The sequence below is a fragment of the Accipiter gentilis genome, chromosome 3 (assembly GCF_929443795.1).
Source record: "Accipiter gentilis chromosome 3, bAccGen1.1, whole genome shotgun sequence".
Taxonomy (NCBI): domain Eukaryota; kingdom Metazoa; phylum Chordata; class Aves; order Accipitriformes; family Accipitridae; genus Astur; species Astur gentilis.
Genome location: NC_064882.1, coordinates 19,600,866 through 19,626,603, shown reverse-complemented (window position 1 = coordinate 19,626,603; position 25,738 = coordinate 19,600,866). Strand labels below are relative to the sequence as shown.

The following is a 25,738-nucleotide window of genomic DNA, read 5'->3' as shown; positions in this document are numbered from 1 at the left end:
GTCCTTTCTATAGGCTGCAGTCCTTCAGGAGCACACTGCTCCAGCGTGGGTCCCCCACGGGGTCACAAGTCCTGCCAGAAAACCTGCTCCGTGGGCTCCTCTCTCCACAGATCCTCAGGTCCTGCCAGGAGCCTGCTCCAGCGCAGGGTTCCCATGGGGTCACAGCCTCCTTTGGGCACCCACCTGCTCCGGTGTGGGGTCCTCCACGGGCTGCAGGTGGATATCTGCTCCACCCTGGACCTCCCTGGGCTGCAGGGGGACATCCTGCCTCACCATGGTCTTCCCCACGGGCTGCAGGGGAATCTCTGTTCCGGTGCCTGGAGCATCTCCTCCCCTCTCCTGCTTCACTGACCTGGGTGTCTGCAGAGTTGTTTCTCTTACATGTTCTCACTCCTCTCTCTGCCGGCTGTTTCTCCACGTCCCAACTTTTTTTCCTTCTTAAAAATGTTATCACAGAGGCATTACCACTATCGCTGATGGGCTCGGCCTTGGCCGGCGGCAGGTCCATCTTAGAGCCGGCTGGTATGGGCTCTCTTGAACACAGGGGAAGCTTCCAGCAGCTTCTTACAGAAGCCACCCCTGTAACTCCCCCCCGCTACCAAAAGCTTGCCACACAAAGCCAATACAAAAGCACTTCAGCCACTGAACATCACCTCTGCTTTACTCATGATTAAAGTTCAAGTTTATAATCTTCTGTTTCAAGACTGGTGAATAGTATAGATGGATCTCCTTGACAGACAACCATTGCCAAAACTCCAGCTGGAATAGCCTCTTTGAGGCAGGTTAACTTGCTTGGTCTAAAGAGGCACCATCAAAAAGAAAGAATATTAAAAGGACAAAGCAACTCCCAGAGGGTGTGAAAAGTCAGACTGCAAACTCAGGAAACAACTGGTAGCCACTTTATAAGCATCTGAAAGCAGCCTCCACCCCATATGCTTGGGTCATGACAAGAAATACACTGGATGAAGTCATGAGAAGAACATAAAAAGACAAGGCGGGGGGGGGGGGGGGGGGGGTAGGAGAAAATCATCCCACTTTCTTCCTCAGACGACTGGTAAGTGATTGTCACCAATGAGGTAGCTTAACTTTTTTAAACTGGATAGCACCAATTCTAATAAAACCATCGCAGATAGGATTACGATGGGGCATTCTAAATGTCCTTCCAGGAGAGTTTCTCAACACAGTTACTTCAAAAATTACTCTGAAACTGTAACTTCATGAGTATGTAATATTTAAACATTTCTTAGCAGCTGCAGAATGGCAAAGTTGTCTGTGCAACTATAATTTGACATGTCCACACACATGCATTATAAAAAAGATAGCATAGCAGCCATGTCACAGACTACCTATCAGACTGCTTACCCAGAGTTCCTAGCAGGTGCTATTTTATCTTGGCATAATTACCTGCTTTTGTTACCAAAATTAGGTAGATTAAAACAAGACTGAAACATGCCAGTGGAGGATTGCTTATCCAAACTCATACATATGCATACAACATTCATACACAATTAAACCCATTATGGATTTTGCATAATAGATATTGACTTAAATATATGCTGATAGCTTCCTGTTCAAAGTCTTAAAATAAAAACTGTCGTTAGCTATGTAAACAAGATCTATGTGAATCAGTTAACTTTTTCTCCCAAACACATCAAAGGTCTCAATTAACTCTAAAAATAGTTTTTATATAATGTCTTGTTATTTTTAAAGGTCTAAATGTACACTATTATAAAAGAAAATCAAATAAAAATTAATTTCAGTGCAAGCAGGAGAAACAAACAACTCAGATAAGCTTAGAGTGCCGTTCACAAAAGCAGGAAAAGGGAAATAGGCATATCATTGATGTCATTCATGAGTTATACAAAACATGACAGACAGAGATCCCTTACTCTATGAAAGTTTGATTCTTTTCCATATTCTAAAAGGACTTGAAAGAAATTTTCTTCCTCTCCTTCCTCTCCTCTCCTTGTATCTCACCACAAATTTGTTTTAAACTATTGTCGGCTTATAATAAAAGACACCACATAGATTTCTGGATTTGCTTTTTGGACCTAATATTTCATCCTAGTTTATGTCCATAATGAAAATGAGACATTTTATTTTCTTCCTTTTTATAAATTACAGAAAATAGATGAAGACAATGAACAAGAAAAAAAACAAACCCACAAAATCAAGTCTGCCATGACGACTTGTAACAGAGCAGCTCTTCAAAGGATATTTGACTACATACAAACTATCCACAGCTGCTTAGAACCTTTTCCCTATTAACCTGACTTTCATTAGTTAATATGCCCTGCTCCCAACATACCATGTAGCCCTCTTCTGATCTCTTTGGCTCTCTACAAGTCTTTACCTGACTACTGTTGTGTGTAGCACAGATATTACAGCACAACAAAAGTATTTGTTTGTTATGTATAGACATTAATATGACAAACTGCTTTGTAAGAAAGAGCCTGAAAAGCAAAGAAAGCATTTTCCCTTCATTATATTATTTTCTCCTTCAGAATGAATCTGAGTTTAAAAAAAAAAATTTAAAAAAATCAAAAAAGCAAGAAGTCAAATTATGCAGAGTTTTTTCCTTTTACATTCAGTAGGTATTAGACCACAACTAAAGTGAATAAATGATAGAGTGAAATGAATTTGCAGACTTTAATCAAAAGGAAAAATAATGTTGTACCTAAAGACACAGGATGTAAGTGTTACAGGTTCAGTTGCCTGCTCTACCACAAATTTCTTGCTCAGTCTTGGCTTCCCTAGGTATTAATGTGACAGTATTACTTTCTCTTCCTATCCTTTACTTGTTTTGCTCAGCTGGGCTATAAACTTTCAGAGTCAGGAGGCTGCCCCTCAGCGCATGTTTGTACAGCATCCAGCATAAAAAGCCATCATCTCAGACTCTTTGAGCCCTAACTGAAGACAAACCACTTCACAGCTTTATTTTCAAAGATGTCTGACATGAAAAACACTGTGGTAAACAGATACAGAAATGCAAAGTGCATTAGAATTTTACCTCTAGAGCACATTAGACTTTTTAATTTTCATTCCCCTAATACTATTTTCCAGGCAGAGCTTAAATTAAGTTTGACCTCCAAAGATTTGAGACTCTGCGGATCTATCAATGGAAGGCATTTCCTCAGCTTTCTGGAATACACTTCTACACAGAGGATTAGTGGAAGTACTCAAGCTATTAGATTCTGCTTTAGAAGACAGCATGACAGCAAACAGGTATTATGAGAATCCATAACCTTCAAATTTGTTCCCAGCATAAAAAGTCTGAAATAAGCCATGTACATAGGCCTTCAGGATGTTATGAGTATTCAGAGTGCAAGAAATATTAGAAAGCATCATTCAATGAGTCTGCTTGCATTACATAGTTACAGGCTGACCCACTACGAACTTCTCTATTGATTTTGAATCTTTAAATCTTATATTAATTTTGGCTTTAAAATACACCCTTTTTTCTTTCAAAAATCTGAAAACACTGCACACTAACTTTGTAAAGATTTCTTTTGGTCTTCTTGAATGCAGTAGCTGAAGTCTGTAGGACTTGCAGAATCCAGTGCAAGTGAATTGCTATAAATAAACATCCACTATATTGTAATAACTGACCTTTGGCCCACTCTTAGTGTCTCCCAATGGTAAAGTAGTATTCACTAGCTTAAACCATTAATCAGGACCAACAACTCTGAGGACAGATCTTTCTTATAACAAATAAACTACTAGTGTTGCATTTGGTGGTAACAGATTGCAGACTAATACTTCCCAAAAGGACAAAGTTACTACCTTGAATATTTTAGAAGTCATTATTTAAGCACATCAATTAGTTTAAGATGTTCTTGCATCACTGGTGGTCCTTATCAGGACTGAGTCATGTTCTCTTAGCAGTGCTGTTGAACTGTGTTAAGAAAGGTTTTTTAAGTCTGATTTTGAAGTCATATCAGAAAGATCTTATCCACTCACCCAAGGAAGAAGAAGTTTCATGATGCCTTTAAACAAACAGTCTCTTACTATCCAAATTATGAGCGAGTAATAAGCAAGCAAAAAGTCTCACTGCACTTCAACTTTACAAGTTCCATTCTCACACAGGTTTTAGTTGTACTTTCAAACTTTACCTTCACTGGAAAGTAGTATTTTAAAGGTACTGTTATGTATTTTCTTAAAAGAGGAGGGCTAGCTGATTTTATGTCCAGTTGCTGGAATTAAATACAGCTTTTTAAATTAATATATTTTTACTACCACACATTATTTTCATTGCAGTAAGATACAGAAGAACAACTTTTAAGAGCAACAGTACTGTAGTATTCAGAAATTCCAGGACCTAACTACACTGTGTTACACAAACGCTGAAGATGGTCTCTGCCTAGAAACTTCATCTCCTTCAAGTGTTAATGAATACAATGTTTATGAACACATGAAAGATAAATGTGAAACAGACGTAAGTTTAAATATCAGAGCAAAGCTATGTAATGACAGCACACTGGATGCCAAAGATTAGTGTTTGTAACTTTCCTTCTTGTTGCTTCTTGTAACACATTGTTATAATTATTGCTCCCATGGCTGCAGCTGCCAACACAGACTCTCTCGACAATACCTAAGAATAGACATCTGAGCATCACATGAGTTTCATTTCTTCTCTACTGTGTAAGCAGCATTTGTCAAATTATGCTTTACATAAATTTGAAACAAGTGCTCTATAAACCAAAGAAGTATCAGTAGATGAAAAATTATGATCAGAGATGCACTGGCAATTAGAACAAAACAGCTGTAATTGACTGGAGGAACTAGTGACAATGTCAGTAACAACTGTTCTCCATACTAGTGTATGGTTTGTGATACTGTATGTTAAAAACAACCATAGTCTCAAAAAAGAGCTACAGCATACAGACATATCCCCATTCATCATCAGAGTCCTTCCACGGTGGCTCTTCTGCTTCTCCTTCAGTATGTTTCTACTTCCCAGATTCCCCTATTCAAAAGACCTAAACCAGGCCTGTCTCTTCCATTCTCATATCTGCACTCAACACATACAAAGTAACTTCCCCCTATTATACCAAGAGCTTTTCATACCAACAAAGAGCTTTCTCCAGATCTCACTGAGAGGAGTTACTGGGGGGGGTGGGAAGGTGGTGAGACAGGAAGGGAAGGTGTTAAATAACTACTTCATGCAGATACGATGCTTCTTAAAGCCATTATTCTTGGCCGTGAAATACATCTGTTTGCTCGCAATAATTGGGTGCTACAAGAAAAACAGTAATCACAAAAATCACTCATTTGCCTAAAGAAAAAGGTATTCTCTTTAAAGAAGAAAATAGGTGTTAAACTAGAACAACTCAGGTTTAGCAAAGTAGATTTAACAAATCAGCACTTTGTCAATACACCCTTATGGTTCTTTCTGTGGTTGCCACTCAGCCTACATTTTCAGTGTCACCCATGACACACTCTGGAGACATATGATTACTTAAAGTGAAGTCAGATTCTAACATAATGCTGCATCATTTACAGTCTCACATTGGACTTTCTTCTTCTTCTGCAGGGTCCAGAACAGTTTCCACAAAAAAAGATTTTAAAATAAAAATAGAGGGAGGCATTGTGACCTCCAGAACATAAACCAGGACATGGTAATCCAGATTCAGCTTTGACATTAAAAAATAATGGAAGAAGGTTGCTGCTGTGAAAAAAAACACCAAACACACACACACAAAGAAAAACCCCGACTCTTGAATCTCAAAGTATCTTGGTTCCCACCCAAAACCAGAGCAAAAACCTGCATGTTCCAATCACTAGTTTAACAACCTCTATTAGTTTTAAATTAGCAAGGCAGCTGTCACAATGTAAGCCCTGCAAGAAAGATGTCTTCAGGAAAGAAATGGAAAAGAAAAGGTAAAAATGTTATCCTTTCACAATTCTATCTGATTGATTTATGACCTTTGTACTTTTGACATTCACCACTCACTCTCAAAAGGTTTGTGAAAGTCAAACTCCAAACAAGGCAGAATAAAAGAAGCAAAAGAGAAATGGCCTTTTCTGTTGTTTAATATTTAAATGCATCAATTTATTACCTAAACCCACTTTTCTTATTTTGTTCTATGATTTCTAGAGACAGCAGGTAGCTTAAGGCTGTATGTTATCAGATTCTTTAACTGGAACTGGACTGGAGTTGGGGGGGCTACAATTAATCATGCACTGAATTAGAAAGGGTTAAATGAAAAAAGTTCTTGGAAGTCTAACAGAGACATGCACACAGGTGTATTTGGATTAAACAGCTCAACCAGTCTAATGGTCAGTCTTGTTCCACCATTACCCATGCTGTCTTACCTCCACCCTAATCCTATCCATATAATCATCTATACACTTTTCTTCTGAGTTAATTTTCTGTCAGTTTAGTGAGCTTAATTGACCAACCCAGGAACCACTCTGGTGCAATGGAAATAGCAGGCATATATTGCCTGGAGTGGGACTGTACCTTTCATTGGCAACTGTATTTTAGACCAGACTGCCTCATCTCATAGAACTTTTTTCTTAAGCATCCTATCCCTTCCAAACTGCACAGCTTTTGGCTTCTTGGTTGTTATTGTGTTAATTGAATCACTTATTCAATTGCCATATTCTCTTCCACTGAGTTTCAGAGTGAAAGAAATGGAAATAAGGAGAAATGAAAATAAGGAGAAAGAAATCTGTCTCTTTCCCCCTCCAGAAACATCAGAGATTGCGTACATATTAAAAAAAAAAATCATTCTCTTTTTTTCCTTTTTGTGCTGCATTTTTGTTTTAGCACTATTAAACTTCCTGATCTTTTTTCAAATCAAACTCAATGAAAAATGTGCACGCCCATGATACTAATGCTGTGTAATTATATAAATGCAGAAAACAAGACATGGTTCTGAAGCTTCCAAAACAGTTTATGTCACTCTGAATACATACTGCTAATCTAATACCATAAAATATATTTAAAATATTAACTTTTCTGAAGGACTAAAAAAATTTGAAGTTTAATTTAACTAACAGTCATCACACTTTATGCCAATACTATAAATATCCAATGCATTTATGTTGTTACAAAGCATTCTATTTCGGCACATCCAGACTGGAGAAATAAGGTACAAGAACTCTGGGGAGCCCTTTTTAAGAAAATAAGCCTGACTGACCTAATATCACAGTTTTATTCCATACAGTGGCAATATTTTTTCCACGAGAACTCTATCGCAGTTAGCTTATCATGGCAGAAATGTGAATAGCTTTGACAGACAGGAGTTTTGTAATGAGATGGTCATAGGCTTAGTTTGGATCTTCCCTTGTCTGATTAGACAGAGAGTATTTTACCACAATTGGCTCTAGTCACTGACTGATTTTTGTTCCCAAATACCTGTCATCACCGTCACCGATGCATTCAGGAAGAGCAAGACTACAGCCAAACAGCATGATGTGTTGATAGCAGCTGAGACGATTGAGATAACTGAAGAACTTCAGGAACTTTTCCATTTCAATACTTTTGACAATAGAAAGAACTGAAGTTATAGTGGTGTAGTTATACGGCAGCATTTGGCACTGGCTGTTGGTGATATTTATGCAGGCACCTGTGAAATCAAAACAATATATTTAGAACAAAAGTACCACCAGTTAATAGTTGGTTCAAAGCATACATTGAATTGACTGGTCAGTACATATAATATATAAGCAATGCCTGAACCTCACAGATAAGATGACATTCCGTAATGGTATCATAATACTGTCAAAAAATAAGTATCCAAGAAAAAAAAAAGGAATCTGGAGAAGCTTGGTAGCTTAGTTTGAAAAACCAAATAAACTCTTAGATAATTTCACAGTCCTCTGACTCTCTACAAAACTGGACTAGAAATAACACAAAACAGATTTCTTTCTGACACAGCCTGGATGAACACACCAAAAGAATAGCCTGGATACAGCCAACTTTGGCTGAAACTAAGAATGGAAGCCTACAAAACAATTAAGGATGATTGGGTTCTGAAGCTGCTCTGGTTTTGGTGTTTCCATAAAGTTTCTCTTTTTGCTACCATTCTACTTTGCAGCTGGACTTTCCTATTTATTGTCAACTTGCTTACTTGTTTTCCCCAAGGTGATAGTTTTACCTTCACAGTCTTTCTTCTCTATCCTATCAACACAGAATCACATGATTTTACAGGTTGAACATCTACCCTGTCCTAAACTGTTGTCTCACTCCTGACCTACCAGAGCAACCTTTCTCTGCTAACGCCCTGTCACGTGCAGTAGGCTCGCTCAGCTATGCATGATCATAGGGTTAATTTACTACATTAAGTTCTTAAGAGTTTCACAAGCCATACACCAAATTCAGAATTTTCATCAAGAACAAACTATTAAAATCTAGTACTTATGACAGCTCCCTACTTCGATGAAGGCCTTTCTAGGCCACCTAGTCAGGCCTCAGCAGCATTTTTTTCACACTCGGAGCATATCCACATCGTACAATAAGCAGGGACCTCTGCCTATTCTCAAGACCAGACTCTGCCACTAATCATGCTGTAAACAAATCAGACTCATGCTAAATGACTATTCCAACTCTAGCCTTCTGAAGGGGGAAAACGCTTGAGCACATTTCAAGCCTTAGCACTCCTGTTCTCATTATCTGAGCAAACTGGACACAGGTAACACCAAATGGGGTAGATCCTTCCCATCAGGTATTTTGGGACTGGCTTCTTCCAAAGGTCATTCACATACGAACTCCCGACTTGATAAAAGCTGGGGCTGTAATGCACACAGGATGCAGCATTGAGTTCAGTAAGTCTGTCTCTTCCTCACCTGTCAGTCTAGACATAGTCTTTGCTGTCTAAATCCACTAGTGAAAAATTCTGGTATCTATGGACTAGTATGACCTCACATAAAAGTAGGGAAAGCAAAGCATAATGAAGAAATATTTCATTAGAGCTTTTTCAAGTTGCAACGTCTTTGAAGGGATGGACAAAAAAGGTGGGTTTCAAATTTTATCTAAACTTGATAAAAAACAATCCCTATTTTTTCAGTGCCTGATGAGCATACTTAAAGTTCCCCTCTTGGTCTCCTCCCTCTCCAGAAATCTCAACAAAAACTAAGGAATTGAATCTTGCCCCACTGAAATTACAGCAAGTTTCTCCCCTCATTCTAATCAAGCTAAATCTATGTCCACAAGTCCCCATGTTAAGATTTCCCCCTCTCCCAATACTGCCAACGAGAAATCTTAGCACCAGTGTACACCCATTTTCTGCTACAATCTCTTCTCACTCCCACAGTACAGTGACTAATAGATCTGTTCATCCAGGAATCACATTTTTCCATACAGTTCAGGGACAGACTCCCCATTCAGAATTAAAAGTAAATTCTAGGAGATGAGCAAAAAAATGGTGAGCCTCCAAATTAAGAGAACTTTCAAAACTGTAGAGTGCAGTTTTCAAAAGTGACTATATGAGTTAGTACCACATGCCAATGATTTTCAGTGCAACTTCTGCTCTGAAGTTGTACAGGTATTTTTGAAAAATTCTACCAAGATGATCATCAAATCTACCTGTTAGGCTGTGAGACCAAAATCTGGTGATACTAAAACAGCTTTCCGGGGGAAAGGGAAAAAAGGTAGAGGGAAGGGAAGGAAACTCACTTCAGAATCACAAAGTTTTCTTTTAAAAAATGCTATCTCTTTAATGACTGCTCATTTTGTGACTTTTGCATGGTATCTTGACTGCTATAGAAATGTAAAATCTCCCTCCATTTTTTGCATTATATTTGGTACTTGAACAAACTCATTGCCATTTATTTGTAGTGCAAAGATATTTTTTTAAATAACATTTTTATTGCTTGGGAAAGTTTAACAGGAAAACACAGAAGTTCTGATTTAAAGATTAAAAATATTGAAGGTTTACAGCAGTTATTCTTTAAACTAACTTCCTCATAGTTATCTCTTGCCTATGTTCTTTTGCTGATGCTGGGACTACATTTTCAGTAACTGTTGTGATAAGAGGATAACATACCCCCACAAAACTCTGGGTCTCCTCCACTGGCAAAAATTTCGCACTAAAGTTATTTATTTAAATCAAATTATCCTAAATGCTGGGGGGGGGACGACGACGACACACGACACGACACAGGGCTTACACGGAACTTCAACAAAATGATTCACAAAATCATCATGTGTCTCCTGAGGCACAATTGCAAAATAGTCCCTGCCATGGCATGGGCCAGGAAGCAGTGACATTTTGGCTGAGATAATGTGCATGGGCTGCTTCAGACCTTTTAAAATGCAATCCTGACAGACAATGGCTAGGGTTCCTTGGAGCTATCTGATCTTTTAGGAGTAGTCAGTGGCTGGACAACACAGCACTGAATGCAACATTCATGGCTGATGGAATTTTATAGCAATTCTACGAGAATTTTTAAAACAAAAAGAGATGGAAGGAGGGAGTGAACCCAGGACCTATCCTTGCAACAGAACCATGATCCATCAGCAGTTCCATGAATCTTGCATTCCTGTAAAAGGACATCAGTTCAGTATTAATCCCAGGTACAGCCATAACCTGGAACACTCTTCTGGAAAGCAGGTACCTGGGTTAGAACCTTGCCTTTTTAACATGGGTCCTCAATCCACCTCTTCTATTTTTTGTTCCATCATTCACCCAGCAAGTGAATTACAGGTGAGCGTCTCATACCATCCACACACCTGAGTCAAAACCCATAGTTACAGGGTGGTTGTATCACAGTGTTATATACATCCCAGATTGTCACTGCAGTAGTAACAAGTCCTACAGTCTCAAAAACCTTCTCCAGTAAATTAAGGAAAGCTACCTTGTGTTCATACACATTTAGTTCTGCACAGGACTAATGAGCTGAAGAACAGCATCAGCCCTCTCCAAGCTAGCCCACAGACCTCTAACCCAGCAACAGGCAGATGTATCCTTACTGCTTTGCAGGGGACCTCTCAAATTTCACACAGCTGCCTAAGTTGGTCATACTTTGAGTAACACATTATTTCAGAGCAAGGTTGTTTCACCTGAACTGAGACCAGAAGAAAACTGAAAGTTTCTCTATCCTGATCATTTGCACAAAACAAGTCTCTCCATTAATTCTTGCATCAAGCCCAATACCTTATCGTAGACAGAACATATTTTTCAGACAGGCAAGTCTGCTCAGTGCCAAATTACTCTGTATGTAGGCAAACAGTGATACAGACACGGCATTCTACAGAGCAAGCAATAATTTATTTTAAAGGGCATTAGAAGTAGGAGAAAAGCTATTTAAAATACAAGCAAAAGGGACTGTTTATTTAATGAGGAGTAGGTATTTAAATAAAAAGATTAAAGAGATAAGGTAAAAATATATTTTAGGAAGAATAACAGTTTTGGTTTTTTTAAAATAAACAGAACATCTGAATAATTACACTGACAAACAGCCACAGATATAAGAAAAGAATGCAGTAAAACTCAAAATGCATAACTGTTCTACCAAATTGCAAAATTCTGCTCCATATGTACAAGCTAAGTGCATTTTATAAACTATGTGGCCCTGCAGTGCCAGAATACTAATCTGACTGATGGTATAACATACTAGTACTAAACATGTTGCAAACCAAGCAGGAAACAGACCAGAGAAGACAAATGCCGAATAGAGAAAAGCCTCAACCTATTTACTTCTTTTCTCCAGTAAAGATTCATTAATTATGGCAAATACAAGGCACATAAACTCATTTCAGCAATACCTGGGGGCGGGGGGGCAGTGAATGGGAATAACAACATGTGAAAAAGCTGTTGATCAGAACAGCATGGTTCCTAATTATATGGGTCATTTCCGACATTCATCTAAATTAAGAGTTTTCTGTTTATCGCCGGCTATTGCCAGATGGGCTGAATTGGTAAAAAAGGGCTTCCTTCTACTCCAACAATTGCAATGCAAGTCTACAGTTCCATATTCAGTGCTGCTGAAACTAATCTAAACAACACATTTTCCCTTTCCCTCTCTTCTCTTCAGATTGTTCCCAGATTGCACTACCTATGGACTTCCTCTGCACAAAAAGAACTGGACTAGAGGACTGAGATGACTGAAAATAACTACCTACATTCTTTCTCGAAAGGCAATGTTTATGGCAGCCCCAAAGAAATGCAACCGGAACTGCAGCTTAAGCTTAATTAATTATTTTAGTTTTAAAATGCTTACCCATCCCCATAACAATAAGGTCATGATTCCTCACGCAACAGTGGTTGTCACTTCTGGATGTTTTCGAGGCCATGCAATGAACTAACTCTGGATGTTAACCTGCCTGAAAAAAGCAGCCTTTCCTCTCCTCTCCTGACGCACTTTTTAATCTTTTGGTGGGCACAGGGTGGAGGAGAGAGAGAAAACCCCAACTATTTCACTTGCATCAGATCATCAGGTTGAATAGCTTTTTGGCAGCAAAAACATTTGTTCTAGAACAAGAGAAGGGGCAGTGCAGTGGCAGGAACCAGCAGGTAAGATCAGAGCCTCCCCACAGCAGCTGAAGCAGTGCTTTTGCAGAATGTGTCATCACTGCCCGGCACCATAAAGCATTTTGAAAGGGTTAGGAATATTTGAATTGCACCATCATACTCAATTCCTGTCTGATGAGAAATGAAAGAACATCTTTACTTTTAAAATGGATTAATAAATTTAGTGCAGCTTTGCATTCTGAATGCATCTGTTTTGTAACTTACACTATAAAACCCGATCTGGGACCTTTCCTGCTGGCATCAGCCATTTTAAGTGTAATGCAGTTAAATGATGCCTTCAGTTAAGGTTAAAGTGAACTGGCCTAGATCCTAGCTAGGGTGTATTTTTACTAGGATTGTCATAGCAGATCTGCAAAATAAGCCTCTGTCTCAGGTATGCAAAGCATAACATGGTATATGAGAGTGCTTGAACAGGAAAGTATACAGCCAGATTTTCATATCCCAGGTCAAGTTTGCTGATATTTGAAATAATCTTTTTAATCAGAGCAACTTTTACAAAACATCTTTAAGAAGCTTATGGAAAATGCAACAGTGTTCAATTTGCAGTAGTAATCACCACCCACTTCATTACAGAACTTAGCTTAGTACACTCTCAGTACTAAGTTGCACAGTTGCAGTCTCCAAGTTCACTGGTAAAGCCTCAGTAAACCCAAAGAAAAATGGCAATATTCACCTGGCTCTTTCATGGCAAAAGCTCTACCAACATGGAATGAAATCTCATCTTTAATCCTAAAATGGCTTGAAAATTTCTAGGAATCCCATTAAAAAGAGCAAAACCAAACCAAACTTATCCATTCTAACTTAGAAATCTGTCTAACTTGCCTACAGTAGCAATTTGCAGACTTCTTGATTTGGGAATGACCTTTAGCAAATCAATTTTTTTCCAATCCCAAGTAGCCATGTTCTCCTGACCTTAAAAGGATCTTGTGACTCTGCTTGATTTCACAATCTCATATGTGAGACGTATGCAGCTATAGAATGCCTTTTTTACCTTCTCTGTCCTGTTGCTGTTGAATATCCAGACTGTCATGGACTTCTGCTCCAGATCAAAGGAGCATGGCATTCCACCTAGCATCTGGTCTTTTCAGCAAAACTTTTTTTCAAAACTCATTACTATCTTCAAAAATTTCAATACCTCTTTTAATTTACTATGACATCTTGATACATTTTTCCTTTCAATTAAAACAGAAGATGGACAGATTTTCTTGGCCTCCCTCCAGCTATGAATTTCTCATGTACAGTCCACTTGGGACTGAATATCTGATACTGCATTTCAGATGTTTTCTCTGTAGCTCAGGAAAGGCACCCAATAAGTGATTTTCTTCTGACACACTTCAATAGATGCTAGGATCTATCCTTTAGAATCCGCCCAGCAGGGAAATCTACAAACTGTTTTCTCCTTAGTTCAAGTATCAGGAGTTAAAATCAACTATTTCACAACAAAAGCGTAGTCTCTTCAATTTTTTCACATGAATGCTAGCTTGAAACCATGATTTCCACAACTCATGGCAGCCTCTGTTTCCTGATACGAGGGACAGCATGGCTGCCGAGGGTGTACGCTGGGTGACTGTTCCCTTCTAAACACATTCTCAGGCCCTTCCTTGCATTTTTTCCACACTCCAAGAAAAGCTGCATACTTGTTCTCTTCCATGACACATTATACCGTAACAGAAAATGCCAACAAATCCTTACAGAACAGCACAGAGTCATATTACACTACTGAAGAAAATAAAAAGGATACATACACATTTTGGAGGAAAAATGCCAACATTTCTACAACTAGGAAGAGCACTACTTGGGTGCTCTTTTAACCACTTGGAAAAGTAAAGTTAAATGCAGGACAATAGATCTTAAGAAATTTAATAATTATATGATAAGAGATTAATAAAATCAAAGTAGTAGTGGTGTCATACTCATAAGCTTTAACACTACAAGAAAAGTAAGGTCTGAAGGAAAAGATATTATTTAATTACAACACCTGACACAGAATAAAGTATTATTAGCATTTCTATCAAAGGAAAATTCAGCTGATAGATTATGATGGTTTATGAGCCTTCTGGTCTTGACAGTTCCACCAATGGCTAAAACATATCACACCACCCTCCAGCCAAAAGCTTTCTCTGTATTAACTACGGTTTTGTCTCTCATGGATATAATTTATTTCTCATAAATAAAATAAAATTTAGATATGATTTCTCTCACTTTATTTCCCTGGGCTTTGCTTCCTCTTACATGATTTAGTGAGAGGATTATGCCCAACAAAACTTGCCTGGTTTTCCCAGCTTTCTCAGTATCGGGCGTAGGTGACAATGGGGGGGTCTGCAGGGTGCACTCCGCAAGGAGAGGCCGGGGCTGCCCCATGCCAGACATGGCCAGTTCCAGCCAGTCCCAATGGACCCACTGCAGAGCACAGCTGAGCCCCTCAGCCATGATTGGCAGCTCCTCAGGTAAAGCATGTTTAAAAAAGGGCAAAATGCTACAAAGGGGAATGAGAGTGAGAAAAAAAGAAGTGTGAGAAATAATCCTGTGAACACTGAGGTGAGAGAAGGAGGGGAGGAGGTGCTCCAGGTGCCGGAGCAGGGAGTCCCCTGCAACCCATGGAAGAGACCCTGGTGGAGCAGGTATCCACTCAGCAGCCTGCGGAGGACGCCATGCCACAGCAGGTGGATATGTTCTCAAGTAACTGCAGCCTGGGCAGGACCCATGCTGGAGCAGGCTTATCCTGAGGGACTGCAGCCCACAGACAGGACTCACACGGGAGCTGTTCTGGAAGGACTGCAGCCAGTGGGAGGGACCCCACGCCAGGGCAGGGAAGAGGTGCGAGGAGGAAGAAGCGTCAGAGAGGAACTGTTATGGACTGACCACAACCCCCAGTCCCCATCCCCCCTGTGCCACTCGCAGCAAGGAGGAGGTAGAGCAGTTGGGAATGAAGTTGAGCCTGGAAGGAAGGGCAGGGTAGGGGGGAAGGTGGTTTAGTTCTTGCCTTTGTTTCTCACCATCCAACTCTATTTTTCATTGGCAATACATACAATTCATTTTCCTCAAGTCAAGTCTGTTTTGCACCTGATGGCAATTGGTAAGTTATCTCCCTGTCTTTCACTCAACCCAAGAGATTTTTCATCTTGTTTTCTCCCCCCACCATCCTGTTGAGGGCAGGGAGTAAGAGAGCAGCTGGGTAGATATCTGGCAGCCTGCCAAGGGTGACCCACCATAGTCTAATAAAAGCATTCTTTTTTTTCAAATTCAAGTAACATAAAAAAATAATTGAAAACACTAACCCAAATTCTACAAGGGTGATTAGTTTCAACTCATGCATTGCTGTACTGTCTTTTAAAATCTTTTCTAAAGTTAGCCCATATCCCACTTAGCCACATCAGATTTGGGTAATTTTTATGTGCTTCTCACTGCATGAAGGTGCCCATGACAGAGAAGATAAAGCCCATGCCAATCAAGCAGACCTTGAACAAAGACATTGGACTCAGATTCATGTGGAAATATTTCAGTGAAGTTGGAAGAGGAAGCCCAAGAGAAGGGAAAATTGTAGGTCATCTTTCTGTACGGAAGGCTAGACAGAAGCAAGGAAGAGACAGGGACAGATCAAAGAGGCAGTAATGGAATTAAGTCCTTTGGATAGCTCCTACTACAGAATAAAATCCTGATGCATCTCTGTGTCAAGCTACATTGATTATAAGAGTATAAATTGGACGAAGACATAACATGGACAGAAAACCAAAATCAAGCTGTGGAAGGAAACAGCTTTAAAAAAAAAATAAAAAAAAAAATCTTAAGTCTTCAATTCTTTTCAAGTCTGATCAACATCTCTGTATCATTTATACTATTTCCCTCAGTATAAAATTCTCAATTCTTCCAAAAAGTACTCTGTTGGCTATTCTGCAGCTGTTTGTGTCAGCACATATTTTGAATCACAGTTTGAAATCAATAAAGAAATTTCATAGACAGTTTGGCTATACTACTCAAAATATACCAAACTAAGTCACAATTTTCTTCATACTTTCAGGTTGGATCCAGTTCACTTGGCTTTGTTTTTAAATCAGCCAGTTAAAGATACTGTTGTTGTTATTATTATTATTATTATTTATTTTTCTGCTTTTTCTTAATATTTCCCCTTCAAGACTCCTGAAAATGCTTGTCTTTCAGACATCTGTCCTAAATTTGCCATTGTAAATAGTGAGACAAAGAATGCATTTCATTTCTTCAACAATTTCAAGCTCTTCAGTGTCTGAATGATTCTTGCCATCTGTTGGAAATCCCTGCTGTCTTCTCCCCAGAACCTCTCTTATTCGGAATGCAGTGGAAATTACTCTTGATATGACTTAACCTCCCATGTAATTACATTTCCTTTCATTTTCCATCTCTACCTTCCCTTCACTTTCTGTATCACGTCAACTTCATTCTGTAATTTCTACAATCCTGTATTGTCAATACAGCTCTTATTTTCAGATGGTTAGTATGTCCCTATTTATATACCTTCTCCTCTACCCAAGACATAACAATCATTACTCCTGAGTGCATATTACTTTTCAATAATGAGTGCAATTACAATGACTGCAATTTACCTTTCAACATATCCCACCTTGCTTGTGTTTGTTATTTTCTTCTACCTGGATTTCATCCAACTTTTCTGCACTTAAAGGCTTATGGTTTAGATAAGATTTTAAAAAATTGTTTACACAAGAATTTTAAAAATATTTATGAGGGTGTAAGCTATTCAGATACAAAAATGTATAGTAACTGGGTGGTTGGGGTTTTTTTACATTGTTATCTTAAGTCTAAAGAACCATTATATTTTTATGTCACTTACCACTCAGTTCCATTTCTTCCCCTCATGGAATGCTGAAGCACTTAGAATACAAATACTGCACATGCACTTTTATCTACAGTTGTTGTTAACCAGAGTACCTAGTCATCCCTCCAAAATTAAATCTATCCGAGATGATAACATTTGCTTTACAAGCAGCTCAAAATTATATACATTAATGAAAACATTAGAAATAAAAACAGTGTTCTTAACTTTATTTGCCTACCCATTTTGAAGCACTAAACTGAATATTTGAGACCGCCATATAAAGATTTAACCTCTTGCATTGGATATCCAAAATGAGACATCCAGTTCTGAAAAGTATTGAACATTCACAATGCACAAAGTCTTAAATTAAAGCTTCATCTAATTAGAGGTGCACTACTCTAATAAGCACTAGTTGGATGCCTCAAATCAGAGGTCACAGGCTTGGGAAAAGTTGCAGAGCCTCTCTGGCAGACCATGGGTAATTAAAGGAATTCCGAAGTTTAGTGCTGTGCTCAAGATCCTGTTAAGAAACTGCTTAAAACTCTTCATATCCCTGCACATGGGGATGAAAAGGTAGCCACAGAGTAAGTAGAAATTTTTTTCAGACCTACTGAGCCCCAGCAGACTCCATTCAAATCAACAGGAGAGGTAGACACCAACTACTTTTCGAAAAGCACTGACTTTTGCATATTTGGAATTTCAATCTTGAAGCTAGATGGCTTCTCTACTGAGAGCATCTTTTAAGCATGTGCTGAAGTGCTTTCCAAATAGGGATGAATTTAGCATATGCACAAGTGGTGCTCTAAATAGTTGCCTTCCCTTTTAAAATGTGTCACTCTCTTGACCTCTGTAGCTTCTTAAGATTTAATGTGAGCCAAGGCACATTGTCACCATAATACTGGAAAAATAAAAAGCTTGCTAAAGAGACATCTGTAAACGAAGGAGGTTCCAAATTCATCATGACAAGGGAAGTGGCATGAAAGAAACTGAAGTACCACAATGAATGAAGAACAGCTGAACAGCATTTACTCATCTCTGGTTCCTGCTAGAATTCTCTTCAATTGCATGTATTCATTTTGTATCTATTGAGGTACATTTGCACAAAATCAAGCCAATATTTTAAGCTTCCACTCAAACTGATGCCTAAAAGGAACATCATGTACATAATACATGTCATCTGCCTTTGATTAGCTCAAAACTTCTGTTAGGAAAAGAGACACAATTCACTTCTGCAACTCTATTAAATAAGTATTTTAGGAGTAATTTTAAGAGCTATACCATGGAAAAAAAAAAAAAAAACAACCAACAAAAAAAGAAGTTGTAGTCAATAAGAAGCTTATTAAAAAGAACCTCATGGTTCAAAAGCATTTATTTCTTAACCTTCAGGCTTTAGAAGTTTTAACAGCTCCTGTGTAATCAATGCATTTGGTGCTTCCATCCTGATGTATAGCAACTGAAATACATAAATAATAGGACAAATAATACAAATACAGTTAAGAAATGCTTTCCTAGAGCAGTTGTTCTCAAGCATTTTCATAACAGAGGCCACATCTTTATGGATTATCACACGTACCTCCCTTCCCCCCAGCTGTTATTTCTTATACCATATCGCAATTTCTTAACATCCCTAAGGCAGTTACAGCAGTTGCTTTTTTCCTGCTAAAACAATGTACTGGGGGATTATGTCATTGTGATGGTTTACTTTTACAATCTGACCCCAGCTATTTACTAAGTAGCCCAAAGGTTTCTTCACTGATGTACACCAGGCGACATTTTCCATTGTCTTACAACTAAACCCAAGGTCCTCTTACACGACTAAAGCATTCCTTTATTATATGTTCACTTCCTAAAAAAGTAGCATAAAAAGCTGTAGTTTCAAGATTAAAATTAATCTCCAGTTTTTCAAGATGGAGAATTACTGAGGAGCAAATTATTCTACAGCTATCTTTCTCTAACCTGATGCCGACTACTACCACACAGATTATTTGCCAAAAGAAGTCACAAGATCAGTGTTCAGTTCATTGCTGTCTCCCACTCATATCTGCTCTCCATTAAAGAAACACTAAAACTATAGGGGGTTACTCTATCACAATCAAATAAGAGGGACAGATTCTCCCCATCTTAGGTTGTTATGGTGATTATATTGGTCACTCTAATAAGCAAGCAAACAGATATGTCTGTGGGTGGAAAAAATATTCTAGAGCCACACGAGATTGCTTATCATGCTTCATGACCCATCCATTTTGACTCTCTATTCACTAGATCACTGAAACTCAAATATCCACAAACTTATTCCAACACTGCATACATTCCACGGTCTGATGTAGCTATATTGCAAAATTGTCCCTTTTACACCATAGCAAAGTGGCAAGGCCATTTATCCTCTAAAACGTGAAGATTTGTCAAAAGATTTCACAAGTTTAATTTTAGCAAACTGTTTTTGCTATAAAATGTGTTAGATGTCACAAAAAAGAGAATACTGTTCCAATACTTTGAAACAAGGTCTTGTCAGTCAGGACCCATGCTGGAGCAGGCTTATCCTGAGGGACTGCAGCCCACAGACAGGACCCACACGGGAGCTGTTCTGGAAGGACTGCAGCCAGTGGGAGGGACCCCACGCCGGGGCAGGGAAGAGGTGCGAGGAGGAAGAAGCGTCAGAGAGGAACTGTTATGGACTGACCACAACCCCCAGTCCCCATCCCCCCTGTGCCACTCGCAGCAAGGAGGAGGTAGAGCAGTTGGGAATGGAGTGAAGTTGAGCCTGGAAGGAAGGGCAGGGTAGGGGGGAAGGTGGTTTAGTTCTTGCCTTTGTTTCTCACCATCCAACTCTATTTTTCATTGGCAATACATACAATTCATTTTCCTCAAGTCGAGTCTGTTTTGCCCAAGACGGTAATTGGGAAGTGATCTCCCCGTCTTTCACTCAGCCCATGAGCTTTTCCATCTTATTTTCTCCCTCTCTCCTGTTAAGGAAGTGAAGTGAGAGAGCAGCTGGGCAGGCATCTGGCAGCCATCCAAGATCAGTCCACAACAATATTGTCCAGTTAGCTTAAGTATCTACTTTGAGATAAAAGGGTTTGTGTAATGATAAGACTCTATGTTACAAATTAATATATAAAACTAGTTATTAGCTAGAAATTATGTAAAGATAGTAGAAAGTGCTAGATAACTTAGTTTTGAAGATATTTTTTTTGTCACTGGTAAGTAAATCCTCCATATCTGTGCTGAAGCGTACCAAAGCTTTAATGTGTATGATGTAAGAGCACAGAAAAAGACAGAAAAAGATGGGTCATCCTATTAATGTTTAGAAAGCATGTACATCATTCAAGGGCTGGGACGGTTCAAGATGTCTTTAAAGCTACTAGGTTTGTAAGATCTTTTGTTCAAAATGAGATAACGCCTTTTTAAACCACTTAAAGACGACTATTTGCATGTAAGTTTGGGTTGTTAAATAATTGTGTTGGGCTGGACTCCATTAAAAATGCTAAAAATGCCACAACCAAGATTGATAACATACATTTAAGTTCCTGATGCCTCTGAAAATTAAAAATCAAAGTCAAGCTAAATGAGCTTGTTCAGCTCATCTTTTGTAGGCTTTCTTCTATAAGAACTAACCTATGGTTAATTCCAGTTTGGCACTCAAAGCATTTTGCTTTGAGTCATCTAAAGTGTTTTGAAAACCAAATTTCAGAGAGAAAAAAAAAAATCACAAATTTTGTAACAGCCACACTGACATGATCTAAAGGAATCTTTTGCCTTTCTAGAACTACCAAAACCAAAATAGATTAATACCCAGCAAGCATAGCAACAAGTCCACCAGTGACAGAATCGTCAATTCCATGACACTTCTCATTTCCTTTGCAACTGACAGACTATTTAGTTGTACCATGGACATGGAAAGCTCGTACCTAAAAGAATCCATTAAGCACTCAGGAAGTGAAGGAAAAGACAATGGGAATACTGAACTCTACACTCTATTGTAAAAGCGCAATATTACAAACAACTGTCAACAGCAGGGTCACCATTTCTAACAGTTGCTCTTGACGAGACCAAAATGTCATTGAGGAGCTGACAAATATTTCTGTCTCAAGACTGCTACCACAGTCAACAGATTTTTGGTAAACACTGTGTCTGTAGCCAATGCAAAAGCGTGTATAAACAGCAATACCTCCAGTACCAAAAATGCAAAAATGACAAAGGAATGGAAAACAATATTTAAAAAGCTTCCCTTCAATCTGGGAAAAATAAAAATTTCTCCCTTGCTAGAACTGAGATCCTCTACAGTACACCACAAAATGGAAACAAGGATCAAGATGCACTTAAATAAAACCACTAATAGCTTTTATTTTAGGTGATTATGGGCATAAATGATCCTGCAGATTTTGGGAAATCTGGTTTATCAGAAGCACTTTACACATTAAATGTAATGTCTCGATCCCTAAAGAAAGGCTTAACAGGAATGCATTTATACAGCTTCAATACAGCAGAAAGACATAACCTCAAGAGGAGCAGTATTAAGTTTGTTACATTTACACACGGGTAGACATTTGACAAACTCATGTCTCCTGAGGGCTCACACTCACGTTTTGGTAACAGCCTTGGTAGTCTAAAGATATAAGCAAGGCACTGTCAGACTAAGTTTCTAACAGAAGGTCATGACTTTTCTTAGGTCAATTGATACAGTCAGAAAAACATTTCACAAGACAATTGAACTGATGCAATGGCGCAATACTGCTCCCTCTCAACCATGTGTGCTTGCCATTTCCTTTAAAACAACTTTGGTGCCAAACCAACCAAGAGCTAACTTAGCCAGTGTCAGAGCTGAGTCAGCTCATCGAGGTGACAACAAATACCAGTGCATAAAAAGAAGCATAGAGCACCATATGGCTCTGAGCGAAGGGAATGGGGACACCTTCTCAGCACTCCTAACCTCTAAATGAAGCCCAGGTGGCTCGTAATAGCTTATGTAGGGAAGAGGGAAACAAGTTTTTGAACAGCAAACCCCATCTGCAGATTTGAAATAGAAGTCAGACTCCAAGACTAGCTGAAAACAATTACTCTGCATTTAACTTCGTTCAGCTAATGAATTATACAATTTGAAAGGAATGAGTGATTCTCAACTCCCCCTTGTGCTCCACAGGTACCAGAGGGAGAGGTGATAAGGCTACTGACCACCTGCGGTAGAGAGAAAAACAATTCATTATCTCCCAGGTCACAGAGAGGGGATTAGCCATGAGGGAAACATAACTCATACTTTAGATCAGAGTTGAAGTGTTACCATCAATTATTTTTTTTAAGGCAATCTGTACCAGCTGCTTTACAGTGGAACACCACATCCAGTCTGTACCAGACACTTCTTGCTCAGAGCTTAATGCAGTCATAAATTCGAACTCAGTTATCCTCCTGACCAAAGAATACTGCAGAAAGCTGGACTCTTCATCAAGCCACCTCATTTTTTGGAGCCCCACTTCTTTCACGAAGGCACTTCCAGACACTGCCCTTGGCCGAGAAACATACTTGCTTCTTTAATCCCTTAGGCAGGCACAGCTGAGAGCAGGTAAGCTCATTAGCCAAAGCTGAGGCTGAACACCTAACCCCCATGAGGTGTGAGCTGGCCTATATTCCAGATCTGGTATTTTGATTAGTCATTTCCTAATTATAGGATTCTTTAGTGAAACTGGAGACATACTTCCAAGAACCTACCATTAAATAAACAAAAGGCACAAAATGAAATTAATTTTAGGATTATATCTATCATCAGAGACTATTTTCCATGGCATATTAGGCTGGATGGGATTTTGCTATTGTTTTGAAACATGTGCCTGACTTTTGTACTGTTGATAGGCTTTGTTAAAAAAAAAACAAAAAAACCCCACACACAAACAAAAAGGATAAAAAATTGGTAGCTTCCACAGGACCCAGGCAGGCATCCAGAAGTTTTTGGTTGGTTGGTTTGGGGTTTTTTTTTTAAACAAATGTGTTTTCAATAAGTGAAAATGAATGCTAGCTTGATTGACAACATTTAATTATGCACCAATACTGTTATGTTCAAAACAAAACAAAAAACCACAGTGCTTTGTAAAAGACTTATAATAGTTGAGATACTCAAGAGGCTATGAATAGGTCAGCATGGAAATAGGCTGTGCCTGAGCTGTCCCAGTTGTCTCTGGTTAATTACCTTTCTAGAATAGGCAAATTAACTCTTCTGTTCAGTTAGAAATTAGGATCTGTCTTTCAAAGTAAATCTTACAATGATAACTTATGCCCGTCTCACTTTCAGACAAAATTAACACAGTAAACGCCCCCCTGTGAAATCTGTCCAGGAACTAAGAGCAGAATACGGCACCACACTTGCTAAGCAATACACTGCCAAGCACGAGACCTATGCTTTGCAAACTGCAGTTTCCTGGTTGGCAGTTTGCAGGTGGAGCTTAAGATCAGGGTGTTGATAAAGTCCTGGCTAACTAAGGACTGATCAGTATAACAAATTATTGTTGTCCCTATGGGAAATTCCCACAACTATGTTTTTCAGAGGTGCTTGTTTCATTACAGCATAGATAGTCGTTGTCTGTAAAACATCACTTGCGTTAGCCAGAAATACTGCAGGCTAGATCTCCTGAATCTGGTAGCACATTCGGCAAAGTATCTGTTGCAGAACATGATATACAACTTCCTGGGCCCTTTCTTTATTCTAAGCGGCTGCTACCGACTCTCCATCTATATCACTGGAATCTTCTTTTGAGCATCCTATTTTTAAAACATGCAGTCGTGGCCTAATTCTGTTTCTACCACTAGAGTCCAAATGCTTCTGCTCACAAACCTAGCCATGTACATTAATGGAGCCATTCTTTAGAGTTCCACTTACACTATTTGACTGTTGTGTCAACAAAGAAGAATGTTGACAAACTTTCACAGCCTGAGCAATTGGTTGGACTTGATGATCTTGAAGGACTTTTCTAACCTAAATGATTCTATGATTCAATTAGAGGTCAAAAAACCACCCTGTTCTTTAACGTGTAAAAGGATTAGGTTAATATATAGGTGTTTAAAAGCTTAACATAACTTTGGTGAAATTTTCTATAACTGTATGTCAGTTCAGGTTGCATTTAAATCTTATGAACATGACGCTTGCAAGTTGCTTGTGCAAACTGAGATTTTTAAATCCTCATGCTTCAATTGCTCTTCCCAGAATGGAAAGTCCATTTATTTCTTTCACATAATTCCACTAATAAATACAGCATAGCTTCCTTCAATGCTCTCTCTTATAGCTCGTAGTTTAATTGCTTATGTTAAGAGAGAAATGACAAGTTTCCCTGTGAAAGTCAGGACAAAATTTTCTCAAATACCATTAAACAAGCTGTAATGTTAAACTTCTTTCAAGCATGCAAAATGCTCATGTTCTACTCCCTATGTGCAAATAATTTTTTTATACATTATAATCATAGAAATACTGGTTGAAAGAGTCCTCTGGAGGGCTCTAGCCAACTTGCTGCTCCAACTGAGATTGCCACCAGCATGTTATCATCCATGACTTTTGGCCAAGTCTTGGCAACACCCAAGGACAGGGATCCCACAGCCTCTGTGGGCAACAGGTTCTACTGCTGCACTACCCATCCAGTGAAAAAGCTCTTCCTAGTTTCTAGTCTGAACTGCTATTTCATTGGTTAGTATCATTAGGACTTTTTAAATTATCAGTCATAATAAAGGTGAGAAAGACAGACCTTGTGTATGGATTAGTAGCTAAATTAATCTTTAACTATATTGGGCTATTTATCACTTTCTCAAATTCCCATTCTCACAATGATTTCAAATCATGGTATTCATTAAGTTGTTCTTGAAGTTCACATGATTGAAAAAAATGACAGTGAGTGTAAATCACTTTCTGTTGTATCAATACTTTGACCTTCCAGTTTTTGGCCAAGAGTTTAGATCTTACTATTTAATATTAATGATGGCTCTATACCCACACCTGGCTGCACTCTATTATAATCCATAACAGACTATGCAGAAACATAAAGACAGATCAACTTCAATCAAAGAGAAAAATCACATGCTGCTACCAGATGCAAGGTGTACCTTTGGAAACAAAGTGATCAATTACAATATGGAACAAAACACGTATTACCATCATCTTTTTGTTGAAATAACCACACAAATAATTTTTAAAATAGTTTCAGAGAAGCTGATGGATCTGAAAAGGAAGTCAGTGGCTGCAATTCTCAGCCAATTACTTAAGATATGCTTTGTTTCATTGTTCCCAGCCTTGAAAGCTTCATGACAGGCTAAGCATGTAACTTCTTGCTTAGCCTCTTGGTCAGTTCATGGTTCAAGTTTGACAACAAACATCTGTGTAAACTACAAGCAACAAGGTGTAAAAAACCATAGTAGATGCATAAATGGCAAAAAGCTGAAAAGACTTCTGTTCTTTAAAGTTTTAAAGGTACACACATCC

General features: G+C 38.7%; 1 protein-coding gene across 1 annotated transcript in view; it reads right to left on the bottom strand.

Annotated features, from left to right (window-relative positions):
- CORIN (corin, serine peptidase) overlaps positions 1 to 25,738 on the bottom strand; it is a 168,674-nt gene that overhangs the window by 105,330 nt on the left and 37,606 nt on the right. Inside the window, exon 4 of the mRNA XM_049793730.1 lies at positions 7,364 to 7,574. Within this exon, the coding sequence (XP_049649687.1) occupies positions 7,364 to 7,574 (211 nt within the window). The remainder of the gene's footprint in view (positions 1 to 7,363; positions 7,575 to 25,738) is intronic.